The following is a 13,207-nucleotide window of genomic DNA, read 5'->3' on the forward strand; positions in this document are numbered from 1 at the left end:
CGACATCTCAAAAAATGCTGGTAAGTTCTTTTCAGTAAGTTATTAGATTGCACTTTGAGTTTTGTGTTGCTCATCAGTGTGCTGGCTCTGAGTTCCTCATGCACATTATGGATGGATTTGGAGCTTCTTATTATTTATTTATTTATTTATTTATTTATTATTTCATTTTAATTTCGGTCATGGCTCACTTTCCCACTGCTGTCTGCAGACCCTCTTCCTTCTCAGGCAGATAATCGCACCATGCCTCATCGCCTGCTTTTTTTTCTTTTCTCCCCCCACCAATTCATTCATTCATTTATTTATTTATTAATTTTTATAAAGGAGATGATTGCTACTTCAGCTTTTTAATCCATGTCTCGTCTCTGTGCGCTCTCTACCCGATTCCTCAAGCTGATCTTTCAGTTCCTTTTCATCCTTCCCAAGACTTTCTATCTTATGACGTGCATGCCCTGGGGGGGGGGGGTGGGGTTTGGGGGGAGGACAAAAAAAACAAACAAACAAAAAAACAGCTTGCCTCTGCATTTAGTCAGAAATACAACCACCACCACCCCCCCACCCCGGAAAAAAATCGAAGGTTTAATTTTCTTACGCATCGATTTGTGTTTCATTTGTTTGTTTGGTTGAACGAGCCATACGATCCGAAGCCCAGATCCAACCTCGTGGGAAAGCGTGTGCTCTGTGCTCCCATACCATCCCTTCCATGGATCTGTTCGGTCACGCCTGTATGAGATTACATTCAGGGAGTATAGATTCGCCCCCTTTTCTTTTCCTTTCTTCTCGTTATGTTATCAGAGCTTCCACATTCCGCCTGACCGCTCATGCTTCACATCAGCTCAGATGCCCAGAGCATGAATGCTGACCATCCTTGGCTGTTCATCACCGTGTTGCTTTAACACAAACACGCACGCACGCACGCACGCACGCACGACCTCCTGCTGTGTGCCATGCTGCTCTTGGTTTGTTATTTTGTCCTCATTTGGCATGTTGACTTGAAACACAGTTCAATGCCATCCGCCTGGCTCTCGTTTGACGTTTCGAAGCCGGGCGACAGCTGTAAAATTATTCATTTCATCAAAGAACATAGAGCAAGGGTGGACGAAGCAGTCGCCTCAGGCCCCCGTGCGCACGTAAACAGGTATCTTGGAAAACATTTTTATCCCCATCCACACAAAACACATCCCAGTGATGGGTACGTCAGAATCTCTTAACGCCTCGAGAATAGCAATAACAGCTACGTATCGAGTGGTAGAGAAAAACGGAAAGAAGAACGACCAACCTGAGACTTCGTGTGCACCGACGTCGAGCTGCGCAACGTTACACTTTAATACAAAGTGTTTGCTTGGGGTTTGTATGTTTAAGGAGTTAAATTCGTGCCAGAAGTATTGCACGTAACTTTATAAGAAACGAACAGAAATGTACAGCGAGAAGAAGAAAAACACTCAAACTGAAAGCGGTGAACTAGCCGGTGAGAGTAAATCACTGTTAAGCCCCGCCCACACGAGAGGTTTGCGCCAGAGCGGCGAGCGTAAACGAAAAGCGCGAACGTAATCTCTGGCAACGCTTCCGTAAAACCAAGATTAGCGAAAAGGAAGCCATTAAGCGCGTTATTTGAAGAACATGCTACGTTTTTGCCACCGTTTTCAGTTTCAGAGCGTTTTCTTTCTCCGTTCTCGTTGTCGGCGCCCTACACGGGCAGCGCTTAAAAATTTAAAAAAAAAAAAAAGTATTGGCGCCCTATCCGAGTTTTTGCCACGGCGAGCACCCCTCACGTTTTCTTCAGGAAACGTACACGTCGATTCGTATCATTTTTGTTCGTTTCTCGGAAAGTTACGTCCACGCCAAATACTTTTAGCGTAAAATTGAATTCCATCGAGGAGGTGGAGATCATAATCTCTGCACGAGGGTTTAATAATAAAATAAAGCGCACGTTTAACACCATAGAACCGCAGCCAGCATGCACACTGTGACCGGGATTCTGCACAAAAACCGTTCAAATCAAGAGTTTTCTCCGGTTTCAGAAGTTTTCCGTAATTCAGAATGCCTTTTTTGTGCAGACAGGAGCCCGATATTTTCCAAAACGTCAGTTTACATATGTGATGTGACCCCAGTGAGTTGTGTGTTCACGTTATTATTATTTTTTTTTAATGATTGTTGCTGCTAATACGCTGTCTAACTTTGTGCTCCCTCTTGGCATTCGGAAAATGAACTCTAAGGATTCTGTTTAGGTTGTATTTTGGTTTTGGTCATAGATTTCTCGGGGTGTGACGCGCATCGATCCCGTAACCGTAGCTTGCTCCTCGTTCCTGAATCCCATCGACATCTGGGACGTTACTCCCGGCGTTACGTGAGCGTTAAACGACCTCCGCCGTGGATCCGTCGTAATCCGCGGGACGAGATCTCGACGGCGGTGTTAGAATGAAAGTCGGAGCGGATCTGTTCGTCTCTTCAGGTAGAGATGAAGCAAGGGCTACGTTCTCAGCGGGTAGTCGGACGGTATCGCGGGGGATGTCGGAAACCGTTAAGCAAAGTGAAAATAGACCGAGACGTTCAAACCAAAAATGGTCCGCGCCATCGAGCGTCACGTTAAATATAAAAATCGATGTGCAAGTGGTTATGACGTGACTTAAAATGGGCCAGAGAAGTCGGATCTTTTGTCTGATTATCCGAGCATGCCACGTTGTGCACCGTTTGTGATTTGTCCATCCCGTTAAACCAGATCAACTACAAATGATGGACAAGTATTAGCACAGTATAGTAATTTTGGGATAAAGCGCAACCACTTCTGTTACTCCAGCTTTGTGGATGATTCACTCTCCATCGATCCGGTGCTCAGAGATGGACAGGTTCAGCTGCGGCTGATGAAAATGGGAGTTTTGGCTTTGAGCTGATGGCGCCAGTTATTTCCAATACCGAGAGTTAATCAGGACCGTAGCGCATTTGTTCTATAGAGTTCTTTTGAGCTTAATTTGGATGGCCTGGGAAGTTCAGCGATTAGGTTATGTAACGATTAAACGTTGTACGACGTGGTTGTAGTCCGAATCGCCTGCGTTAAGCAACGGAAAGCAGTGATCGTGAGCGGGTTCGCTCCGGGACCAACGGGGGAGGTTATTAGTTACCGGACTTCCTCAGGGGAGACCTGCTGAGATTACCCCCAGACTGCACCGTAACCGCCGTGTTAACCCATTCAGTGCAAGTTCGTGTGGAGCGGCATCTCTTGTAGTAGTTGGAGCTCATGTCTACAGCGCCGTGTCATTTTATTTCTATTTCTATTTATATTTGCTTTTTGTCTTCTCTCTGTTGTTCCCTTCAGTCGACTCCACTACATCTGGCGGCGGGATACAACCGAGTCCGAATTGTCCAGCTCCTCCTGCAGCATGGCGCCGACGTGCACGCAAAGGACAAGGGGTAGATATCACTACACGTACCTCCGTTCTACGTCTTTATAAAGATGAGGTTAAAATCGCGCCCCGGTTTGGTTTAAACACGATCGTATTTCAAGAAAAAAAACGATTATTTTCTGAACTTATATAGCGCTTTTTTTTACCTTAGAGGATCCACAGCGCTTTACACGGGTTCTCATTCACACACACACACACACACACACCAATGGTCGCAGAGCTGCCATGCAATGCGCTAGCTTGCCATCGGGAGCAACTCGGGGTTCAGTGTCGTGCCCAAGAACACTTCGGTATGTGGAGTCACGTGGGCCGGGAATCGAACCGCCAACCCTACGATTAGTGGCCAACCCGCTCTACCACCCGAGACACACCTCATATAGCGTCGGTATTCCTACTTATTCACTGTGACCAATGAGCAGACGTCATACATCTCGACCTCACATGCACACACTTTAACCTCAGCGAGTCCACAGACAAAGAAAAGGGGAGAAACCACACGGGGGAAGCTGTGGGCGGATTTGAAAACGATCCGCTCGTAGTGAGAAAGGTCCAAATGTTTAAACTTCCGATTAGGAAACGAACAGCGACTCCTCCGTCATCGAAACCGAACAGGTGAAGATCAGATCATTTTGGTGAGCCTGTAGCCTCAAGGTTCGGCGTGTCCTGAGATGCTTTTCTGCTGCCCTTGATAGTCAAGAGTGATCATGTGAGTTACTGTCGACTTCCTGTCAGTTCGAACCAGTCTGGCCGTTGTCCTCTGACCTCTCATATCCTCAAGTAGCTGGCGAGTGTATCGTCCCTCAGGAAGTTCCTCAGTGAGAATCATGATCTCAGATCTCACGTGCTGAACCTTGCTTCATCGTGCAGCCCTTCAGATGTCTACAACACGCGTGTGTAATATAAAGTGTGTGCGCTTACACGCGCGCTAATCATCCGAATGAGATTAAACGGTCGTTAATCATTAAATATTTACCAGCAAGGTGGCTTCAGAGCGGCTTATTAACCGCTGATGTCTTGCTACAGGAAAATGTATTTAGTTTATTACCTTTACTAATTGTAGCAGCCCTGTTAAAGGAAATTAGATGATTGGTCTCACTCATTTCCCCATTAGCACATCTCTTGAGTGCATGAGCGTCAGGGCTGGATGATATCTCGAAAATAATTGTAAAGATTTTTTTATTGTGTTTTAGAAAAACAAATATTTTACACAAACGGGTTAAAATGATGTCTGGGTAATTTTTATTTATTTATTTATTTTATTTTATTTTTTTAATCGTCGTCTGTCAAGGATTAGAACTAATTACTTCATATTATTATTATTATTATTATTATTATTATTATTATTATATGCATTCAGCTTTTTTTGCAGTCATCTTGTACATGTAAACTCACTCAGCGCTGATTATCGAGCGCCTATTGCAGACCCCATTTACGTCTTGCTTTAACATGTTTGCTACGTCTTGTGACAATAATAATAATAATAATAATAATAATAATAATCCTTCCTACGCATGAAATAAGATCATGCCGTTTCCACCACTGGCTGATTTCCCACACTCTCTCCTCGATCATTAGCGTAAGGGCGCGATGATGAGACCTATAAAACCCGATCCTAACAGCGAGAGCGGTCAGTCTTTGCTAGCCGGATATTTCTCTCCGTACACAGATCACACGTTAACGTGAGGTATAAACAGGGCTGTTCGTTTTAATGTCTGTGTTGTAAAGTGGCAATGGAAAACATCATGGTTTTCCCTCTGTGTTCTCTCTCTCGCTCCCTCTCTCCTGCTCAGCGGCCTCGTCCCTCTGCACAACGCCTGCTCCTACGGCCACTACGAAGTCACGGAGCTGCTGCTCAAGGTAAGGGTCACACACACGAACGTCTCGTTCAAAAACGTTTTGAAATACTCTGCCTTGCACGCTCAAACGTGCAAGTCGCATTGTCGGCCGAGAGTCGAACCATTCCGTGACGCCTTCTACAGAAAGTCCCAAAGACTTTCAATGAGGTCCAGGTCAGGAAAATTCTGTGGTGGAAAATTCCCGTGTGAAAATGATTCCTCATGCTCGCCGAACCACCCTTTCACAATTTGAAATGTCGTCCTGGGATATACCCGTGCCGCCAGGGAAGAAAAAATCCGTTTATGGGATATCCTGGTCACCGAGGTACTCGGCTGACTTCATTTTATTGCCGTATAATATTGCTGAGCCCAGACCTGACCGACTGAAGCAACCCCAGTTCATAACACTGCCTTCAATTCAATTCCATTTTATTTGTATTGCGCTTTTTACAATAGACATTGTCTCAAAGCACCTTAACAGAAACATATAAATATGGAAAAAAATTTTCCCAATTGAGCGAGCCGGTGGTGACGGTGGTGAGGAAAAACTCCCTGAGATGTTCAGAGGAAGAAACCTTGAGAGGAACCAGACTCTGAAGGGAACCCGTCCTCAATTGGATAACAACGGATGGTGTCAAATGAAGTCTGTTCGGCCTTAGAAGCAACCGTCGTCCCTGCAGTCTGGAATTGGAGTAGATCCATCCAGAGGTAGGGCATCCGAACGGATCAGGCAGGTCCGGAGAGCAGAAAGGATCATGATCTCTAGTATCTCCGTAAAATCAGAGGCTTGTACAGTAGGCGTTATAGTAGGCGTTCCCTTCTTACCCGGACACGCCCATCGTTTTGGCATAGGGTACATCCGGACTTTTCCGATCGTTCACCAGATCAACGATTACTGCACTACGTATGAGCTGTTTCTGTAGAATATATATATAGGAACATGCGTGTTAATATAAATCTGTAATTGGCACCCGTGCTGCTGTTAGTGAAAATGAATCAACTCCTGACCAATCAGAATCCGGAATTCAAGAGCGCTGTGGCGTAAGTGGATTTAACTGTTGGCCCTCAAGAGCCAACAGCATCACCAGCTCCTGATATCTCCTTAAGCCTACAGTCTGTGTGGCTCAGCTGCTTAACTCCAGATCTGATTACAAAACGCTGTCTAAGGGATCAAAAGGACAATTAAGAATCCTGTTATCAGCAGCGGCTTTGCAGTTAACACGTGTTGGCAGAGTTATCAGAGCGGAGCTGCCCGAGGCCGATGCTTCCAGCTCGTCTCGCTCTCATCCGTCATCCCTCGAGGTTATGTTACCGCAGACGCTCGAGCGGTGTTCATCATCGGCACGTGTCCCTTTTTGCATTGGGATGTTATTAATCCTCGTGCATGTCGAGTCGTCGCGTTTGGAAACGATCATTTCATATTTTTCCGAGCATAAGCCGTACGTCTTCGAGTCTAGTTCGTTTTGTGCACGCGTGTTCACGTGGCGACGATTTCCAAGTGCACAGGATTGCTCTGTATCGGGCAGGAATTTACCGTACTGTGCTTCGACAGACACTTATTTGTTCTCATGAAGGGTTTATTATTCGCCAATCTACAGGTCACACGTGTGTTTAAAAATAAAACTACGTGTATTATATATTTATACATGTGTTTGTGTGTCTTCAGCATGGCGCGTGTGTGAATGCCATGGACCTGTGGCAGTTCACCCCCCTGCACGAGGCAGCGTCCAAGAACCGTGTGGAGGTTTGTTCCCTGCTGCTGAGCCACGGGGCCGATCCCACGCTGGTCAACTGTCACGGCAAGAGCGCGGTGGACATGGCCCCCACACCCGAGCTCAAAGAGAGACTCACCTGTGAGCACATTACTCTTATTCTTCTCTTCTACTGCTGCTTCTTGTCCAGATTTGTCCAGTGGAAACAAATGATGCTAATTTTTTTGGGGTTTTGAGATGAATGGGGATTAATGCGTTGGGCCGTCTTCCTCCATCTTAGTCTTTACACTGAAATATTGCGCTTATTATGTTTCAACTACCAAACCAGCATAAATCAGCAAACACTATTTCACTTAACTTTTATTCAATCCCTTTTTGGATGAGGCTCCTACTCCAGAGCGGGTCAGGTTATTTATCTCTCTGATGAATTTCCTGTGAATTCCTTAGGTCAGCTTCTCAGACTACACCTTCTGCGTCTGACTAAACGAGACCAATGGGTAGTCTTTCAAGCAAGTGGAGCAAAAAACAAACCCTCTGAGCTCATTTTGTCCGAACAGCGTTTTGAGAACAAAGTGCGGCGCAAAGCCCAGAGATAAAAGCTGCGTCCTGATCGAAGATGATGTCGCAAACCAGAACATGTCAGCAAATTTACCCATTTGAATCCTCGAACATACTAGTTTCTGCGCTCTCCTCCATCTCCTGTTTTGTCCTGCTCTTCCGCAGACGAGTTTAAGGGTCACTCGCTGCTCCAGGCGGCGCGTGAGGCCGACATGGCCAAAGTGAAGAAGACGCTCGCTCTGGAGATCATCAACTTCAAACACCCGCAGACCCACGAGACCGCGCTGGTGAGTCCCCCCCTCATCCCCCCATCCCTATATCTTGCTTTATATAGCAAAAGATATCCCTCCCCATATTTACATGTAAATATCACCCAAATCACAGCTCAGCATGTTGTCTTTATCTTGTGTGTCTGGTGAATTTGGAGACATCGGGGTCATAAGATCAGGATTTTAGCAGCCCAGAGCAGCAGCTCGGAAACGGCCGGGAAGCGAATGCTGTAGTCGTGTTAATAAAGGTCGTGTTAATAAATTCGGTCGTGTTAATAAAGCGCAGTACGTGAGCACAGAGAGTAGGAAAGAAGCGAACAGACTTAAAGAGCTGACCCTAGGTGCGGAACGCAAATACGACACGATGACGTAACGAATACGCTAATTATCGCATGGCACCCTCTAGCGGCGTTTAGCGAATTCCCACTGGAAGTCATTTGCGAAGGTGAAGCAGTGCGTGGGAAATGCGTTGCTTGGAAACGGCGCCGTATAAAAAAAATTGGTTGTTTTTTTTATTATTATTATTAGCGGTAGTAGTAGTATTTATTTGGAATTTTACATGAAGAAATAAAGAATATGTTTGAATGGCATTTCTCGTATAGTCCTTGAGAAAAAAATTAGTGCTCGGAACGTCCTTGAAAGTCCTGGAATTTCATTATTAAGCATCTGTACAGCCCTGTTTCGACCTTTTGTGTGGGGGAAGAGCAAAACAAAACGCAGGCACCTCTATGCTCGTCTGCCGCTAGCAACAAGCTAGCCTGCTAACAGTGATGAGTGATGTATATCTACCTCTTCAGAATAGCTCTACAAACTGTATAGTCAGTGTTCTAGATTTAACAAAGCGAATAGGTCTGTATGCTGATTGATCTAAAAGCAAATACGTGTATATACAGCATGAGCGCATCATTTAAAGACAACACGGTGCCTCTTTGTGTACATTTCATGCTGTGAGCAGCCACGTTGATTTGGCATCACTTGCCGAACTCGGAGTCGACGAGGCCTTCCCGAGTTGGAATTCCCATCGGTGTGGGAGGTACTACTGCTCATCCAGTTTAGTAAAGATAAACTAGAAACTTTTACCTGCACACTTTCTTATTAGTTACTCTACGTAACATCTTTGTTCTTGAATAGGAAGAAAGTTTGCATGTAAACATTTCTGCATTTTAAACTAAAGCGGATGAGCAATAGCTCCGCCCTCGCACCCTCACCCACTCCCTTTCAGCAGGACTATGCATTATTCTTCTTAGGGCTTGACGGGTATACTCACACTATCACACCACCTAGAGAATCTGTGGATAATTTCCCCTCGTTTGATATTTTATATGTTTAAATAGTGTTAAGTTTGCACGTCAGCTTTCCTTATGCTCTCTGCGTTAGCCTCATAGCTTCTAATAAGCTGATTACTATAGAGTTTGTGTCTCAAAACGGTTACTACGGTTATTTCCTCCGCATGTTAACGTGATGTTTGAGTTTTAATCGGATGGCGTTTTGGTGATGTCGGACGTGATGTGTTGTCGTCGCAGCATTGTGCCGTCGCCTCGCCCCACCCGAAGAGGAAGCAGGTCACCGAGCTGCTGCTGCGGAAAGGCGCCAACGTCAACGAGAAGAACAAAGAGTGAGTGCACCGAGATGTTTTAGCGTTAACTGCTGCAGTAGTCAGGACTGCTCACCCCAGGACTCTTATTTCACAATCTACTCATGCAGAATGTCATTTCAGTATAACTCAGTATAACCCAGAAAAGCACGCGTTCCCCTTTCAGTCTGGTTCCTCTCAAGGTTTCGTCCATAAATCTTCTCAGAGAGTTTTTCCTCACCCCAGGACACCTCTGGCTTTCTCGTTAGGGATCTAAATCAGGTTTTAGCGCAGCGTACGCTTCCATCCAGATTCCGTCCCATCTTTACTTCGGAGAGACTCTGCCTCGCTAAGATACTCTTTTTATACCCAATCACGTTAGGGTTAGGATTTCCAGTGAACTTAATCAGCTGCAGAATGTTCCTCCAGCTGTTTCTTTTTTTACTAACGCTTACATTTCCCGAGTTTTGTTGTCCCCGTCCCAACGTTTTTGAGACGTGTTGCCATCAAATTCAAAATGACCTTTTTTTTTTTTTTTTTTCCGGTTGTAAAACGGTACATTTTCTCAGCTTGATATGTTTTCCATGTTCTATTGTGAATAACACATGGGGTTCATGAGATTTGCAAAACATTGCATTCTGTTTTTATTTACTTTGATTTACGTTGTACACAGCGTCCCGACTTTTTTGGAATCAGGATTCCTGTCAAGCTGCTTTTGTGACGGTTAAAATTTCAACATTCTCCTACAGGCTCTGAATGGATGAATAAATAACGCTAATGAATACCGTTACAAATGCGCAATAAGTTGTCATTCGTGGATGCTAGGTTTATACACTCAGTTTAATCTCGTTCGTTTCTGTCTTTCTTATTGTGTAGCTTTATGACTCCTCTGCATGTGGCAGCTGAGAGAGCGCACAACGACATCCTGGAGGTGCTGCAGAAACATGGGGCCAAGGTACACACACACGCACGCACGGACGGACATCAGTGATCGTCGTGCATCACATCACATCATTTCACATCTCGGGCCATCTGGCCTGTCTGTACCGTAACGGAGCGCTAGAACACATCGGCAGTGCAATTACTCACACGTCTCCTCTTATCACACACACACACCACCGCTCGGCACTCTGTGGATGTGGAGCTGTTGTTCTCATGTCCGCTCTCACCGTTTTCCATTAATAATAACGAGAGCCGGTGTTTTTCTCAAATTTACGGATGAGACGTAAGTACAGAGCACGACTCTCTGATGACGTTAGGCCACGCCTACTCATCAGCGCGTGTGTACGTTTCGCTTCGTCGTAAATCGCAGCACGCGTCGGCGTATAGGTGTGGGTTCTGCGGTTCCGCTCATCCATCAGGATGGATAGACGGCGAGTCCACGAGCTTATTGCGGCTTTATTTTTAGCTGGAATTATTATAATTGATTGGCCCGTTTGAGCGGGAATCATTGTTTCATGTTTCAGCCAAATTTGACTTTTTTTTTTTTTTCTTCCCCCCTTCTCCAGGACTCCCAGTCATGCGAAATGAATCTCGAGCTTTAATGTACCGTCGACAAGTCATTTATTTAATTATTTATTTATTGGCACTGTTCCATGGAGCGCCGGTTAAAGCCCATTTCTTTCAGACGGTCACTAAACACCTTGTAAAACTTGATGCATTTTTTTTGAAAGACCAAATTTCATCGAGTCGTTTTGGACCTCGTCTTTGGAACGAATTAAACCGTGATTCGTTTTTGCGAACCGTTAGCAAAACAAACACGCTTTTCAGGTAACGCCCACGCGTCCCGTGACGCGTCGCTGTACAGGCTGGTCCGTCGGGTCGGGTCGAGTCGGTCCGTTTTCTCACCACAAGCAAACCCACTCCGGAGTGCATCCGCGATCGGGCCGAGTCCACCCGAACGACCGAGCGTGATCGCGATGTCCGCACGCGTCTAAACGCAGGTCCTGAAATAAACGCTCCATAGGAGCCAGGTGTGAAAACGCCCCGAGAGGCGTCGCCAAGGAAACGGCTGATTTATAGCTGCCGTTTATAATGCAAGCACTAACCAGAACTGATTCGTCTCTCGGACGTTCCACATCATCAAATATAACCGTAAAAACGGATAAGAAAAAAACGTGTCCGTATTATTTAAAAGATAAAAAATTGTACATTTTTTGCAACTTGCTCTGGTATAAGAGGAACAAAAAAAACCCTGTAATACGAAAATCAACTTCCGGGCTGGTAAACGCAAGACCGCTTCATCACACCACGTTGTTTCTCAGTATTTTATTACAGCAGCATGACGTGAAGATTTATTTCATCAGTCCTGAAAAGTGCTGCTAGATATTCCCAATGTGGAGCATCACGGATGTAAAAAAAAAAAAAAAAAAAAAAAAAAATGTACGAAGGCAGTTGAACATTATTCTCATCATTGTTTTGAATGTATTTGAAATTACGGCTTTACTCGCAGCAGTGTGCGCTTGGTGCGCGTTACAGGAACGACTCTAAAAAGACGAATACTTCAGCCGTGATGGTTTTCAGAAGGCCGGGATCAGATCGCAGGACATCTTCATCGTGCATGCGAGTCGTTTGTACCGGACAGCTAGTGACCCGAGAAGGAAGTTCTGTACGCTTTGTGATTTTATTGTTCGAATTTACTCGGGCTTCTGTCGTCGCTTGTAATGTCTGTGATGCGTGCTGTTTGTTTGCCGTCGTAAACATCGCAGGAGCGGTCTTTATCCGTTCACGTGCCACCTTTCGAAAGATTCAAGTGGTGAAACTCGTGCCAGGATTCTGTTCAGCTAAAACTTTTTTTTTTTTTTTTTTGGATGCCGAGTTTTCTCAGCGGTTCCTGGAAACTTATCGGAGAGAGGTAAATCATTTAGACCAGCGGCGGTGCTTAAGAAACTGCCAGATCAATGCAGCTCTTTTCATGGAGCCCAATCAGATAAGTATGGACTGATTGGACAGGCATTCAGGCTCTGCTCAGGACATCTGTGCTGCTTTGCTGCACTGCTATGTCCACTGCCAAAAAAAAAAAAAAAGTCCACTTCCTGTTCTCCTGATGAAAAGAGTTTATCTAATGAGCTCTTTCTCATACTCGTTTTGCCCTTCTTTAACCTTGCCTGGCATCCTGGCTAGGACAGCGCAGCGTCTAATTCAGCTGAGAAACGCCTAGCCAGCCTGCCTGAAGATTACGAAAAACACCCGCGCTGTTTATTATTTTCAGCGTTTCTGTTACGTCTGAGTTCTGACGGTCTTGCGGGTGTTATTACGGTCACGAGTGGTTTTTTGGTTAAATATTGGTAAAATATTATCCTCGATAATCCCGTCTCACAGTGCTTGATGCTTATTTCCTGTTTGTCTGGCAGTTTTTACTACTTAGATGTATTGTGTGTTGAAACGGAGCTAGTGGAGTTGTGTTTTCGACACTGCAAGCCCGAGTTATAACGCTCGCATGAACAGGCATTGAAAAGGAAGAGGAAGCATGGAAACGAGGCGGACGTTCTGGCTCGGTTGATATAACGGGGAACGAGGGAAAGCGGAAGTTTCGGTCGTTGTTATTGCGTTTTCTCGCAGAGCGTACTGAAGACCGGAGGATGGTTGAGCGCTGCAATTTTCCCCCGTGTCAAAAGCTTGAATTCACTTCATTTCACTTTTCTCTGTTTGAGTTATATAAACTGCCAGCGTGACCTGAGGGCTGTTTTTTCCCTGCCTCACTGTGATAGACTGGGTGGTGGTGAGTGGCCAGGCTGAGCAGAGTGTGAGCAGAGGGGTGTGTGTGTGTGTAAACAGATGGCATGGCAGTGTCGCACTAATAAGCAGACCGGGGAGCAGGGAGGTAAACACACTATTTAGACTCGAGTCAGCACAGAGAAGC

At 45.4% G+C, this 13,207-nt stretch overlaps 1 protein-coding gene across 1 annotated transcript in view; it reads left to right on the top strand.

Moving 5' to 3' along the window:
- The window catches only part of tnksa (tankyrase, TRF1-interacting ankyrin-related ADP-ribose polymerase a), a 107,898-nt gene that overhangs the window by 70,359 nt on the left and 24,332 nt on the right, over window positions 1-13,207 (top strand). Inside the window, exons 6-11 of the mRNA XM_053648834.1 lie at window positions 3,311-3,405; window positions 5,189-5,255; window positions 6,900-7,086; window positions 7,669-7,790; window positions 9,296-9,387; window positions 10,222-10,300. Coding sequence (XP_053504809.1) covers window positions 3,311-3,405; window positions 5,189-5,255; window positions 6,900-7,086; window positions 7,669-7,790; window positions 9,296-9,387; window positions 10,222-10,300 — 642 coding nt within the window. The remainder of the gene's footprint in view (window positions 1-3,310; window positions 3,406-5,188; window positions 5,256-6,899; window positions 7,087-7,668; window positions 7,791-9,295; window positions 9,388-10,221; window positions 10,301-13,207) is intronic.

This window comes from Ictalurus furcatus, chromosome 18 (assembly GCF_023375685.1).
Source record: "Ictalurus furcatus strain D&B chromosome 18, Billie_1.0, whole genome shotgun sequence".
In the NCBI taxonomy this organism is placed as follows: Eukaryota; Metazoa; Chordata; class Actinopteri; order Siluriformes; family Ictaluridae; genus Ictalurus; species Ictalurus furcatus.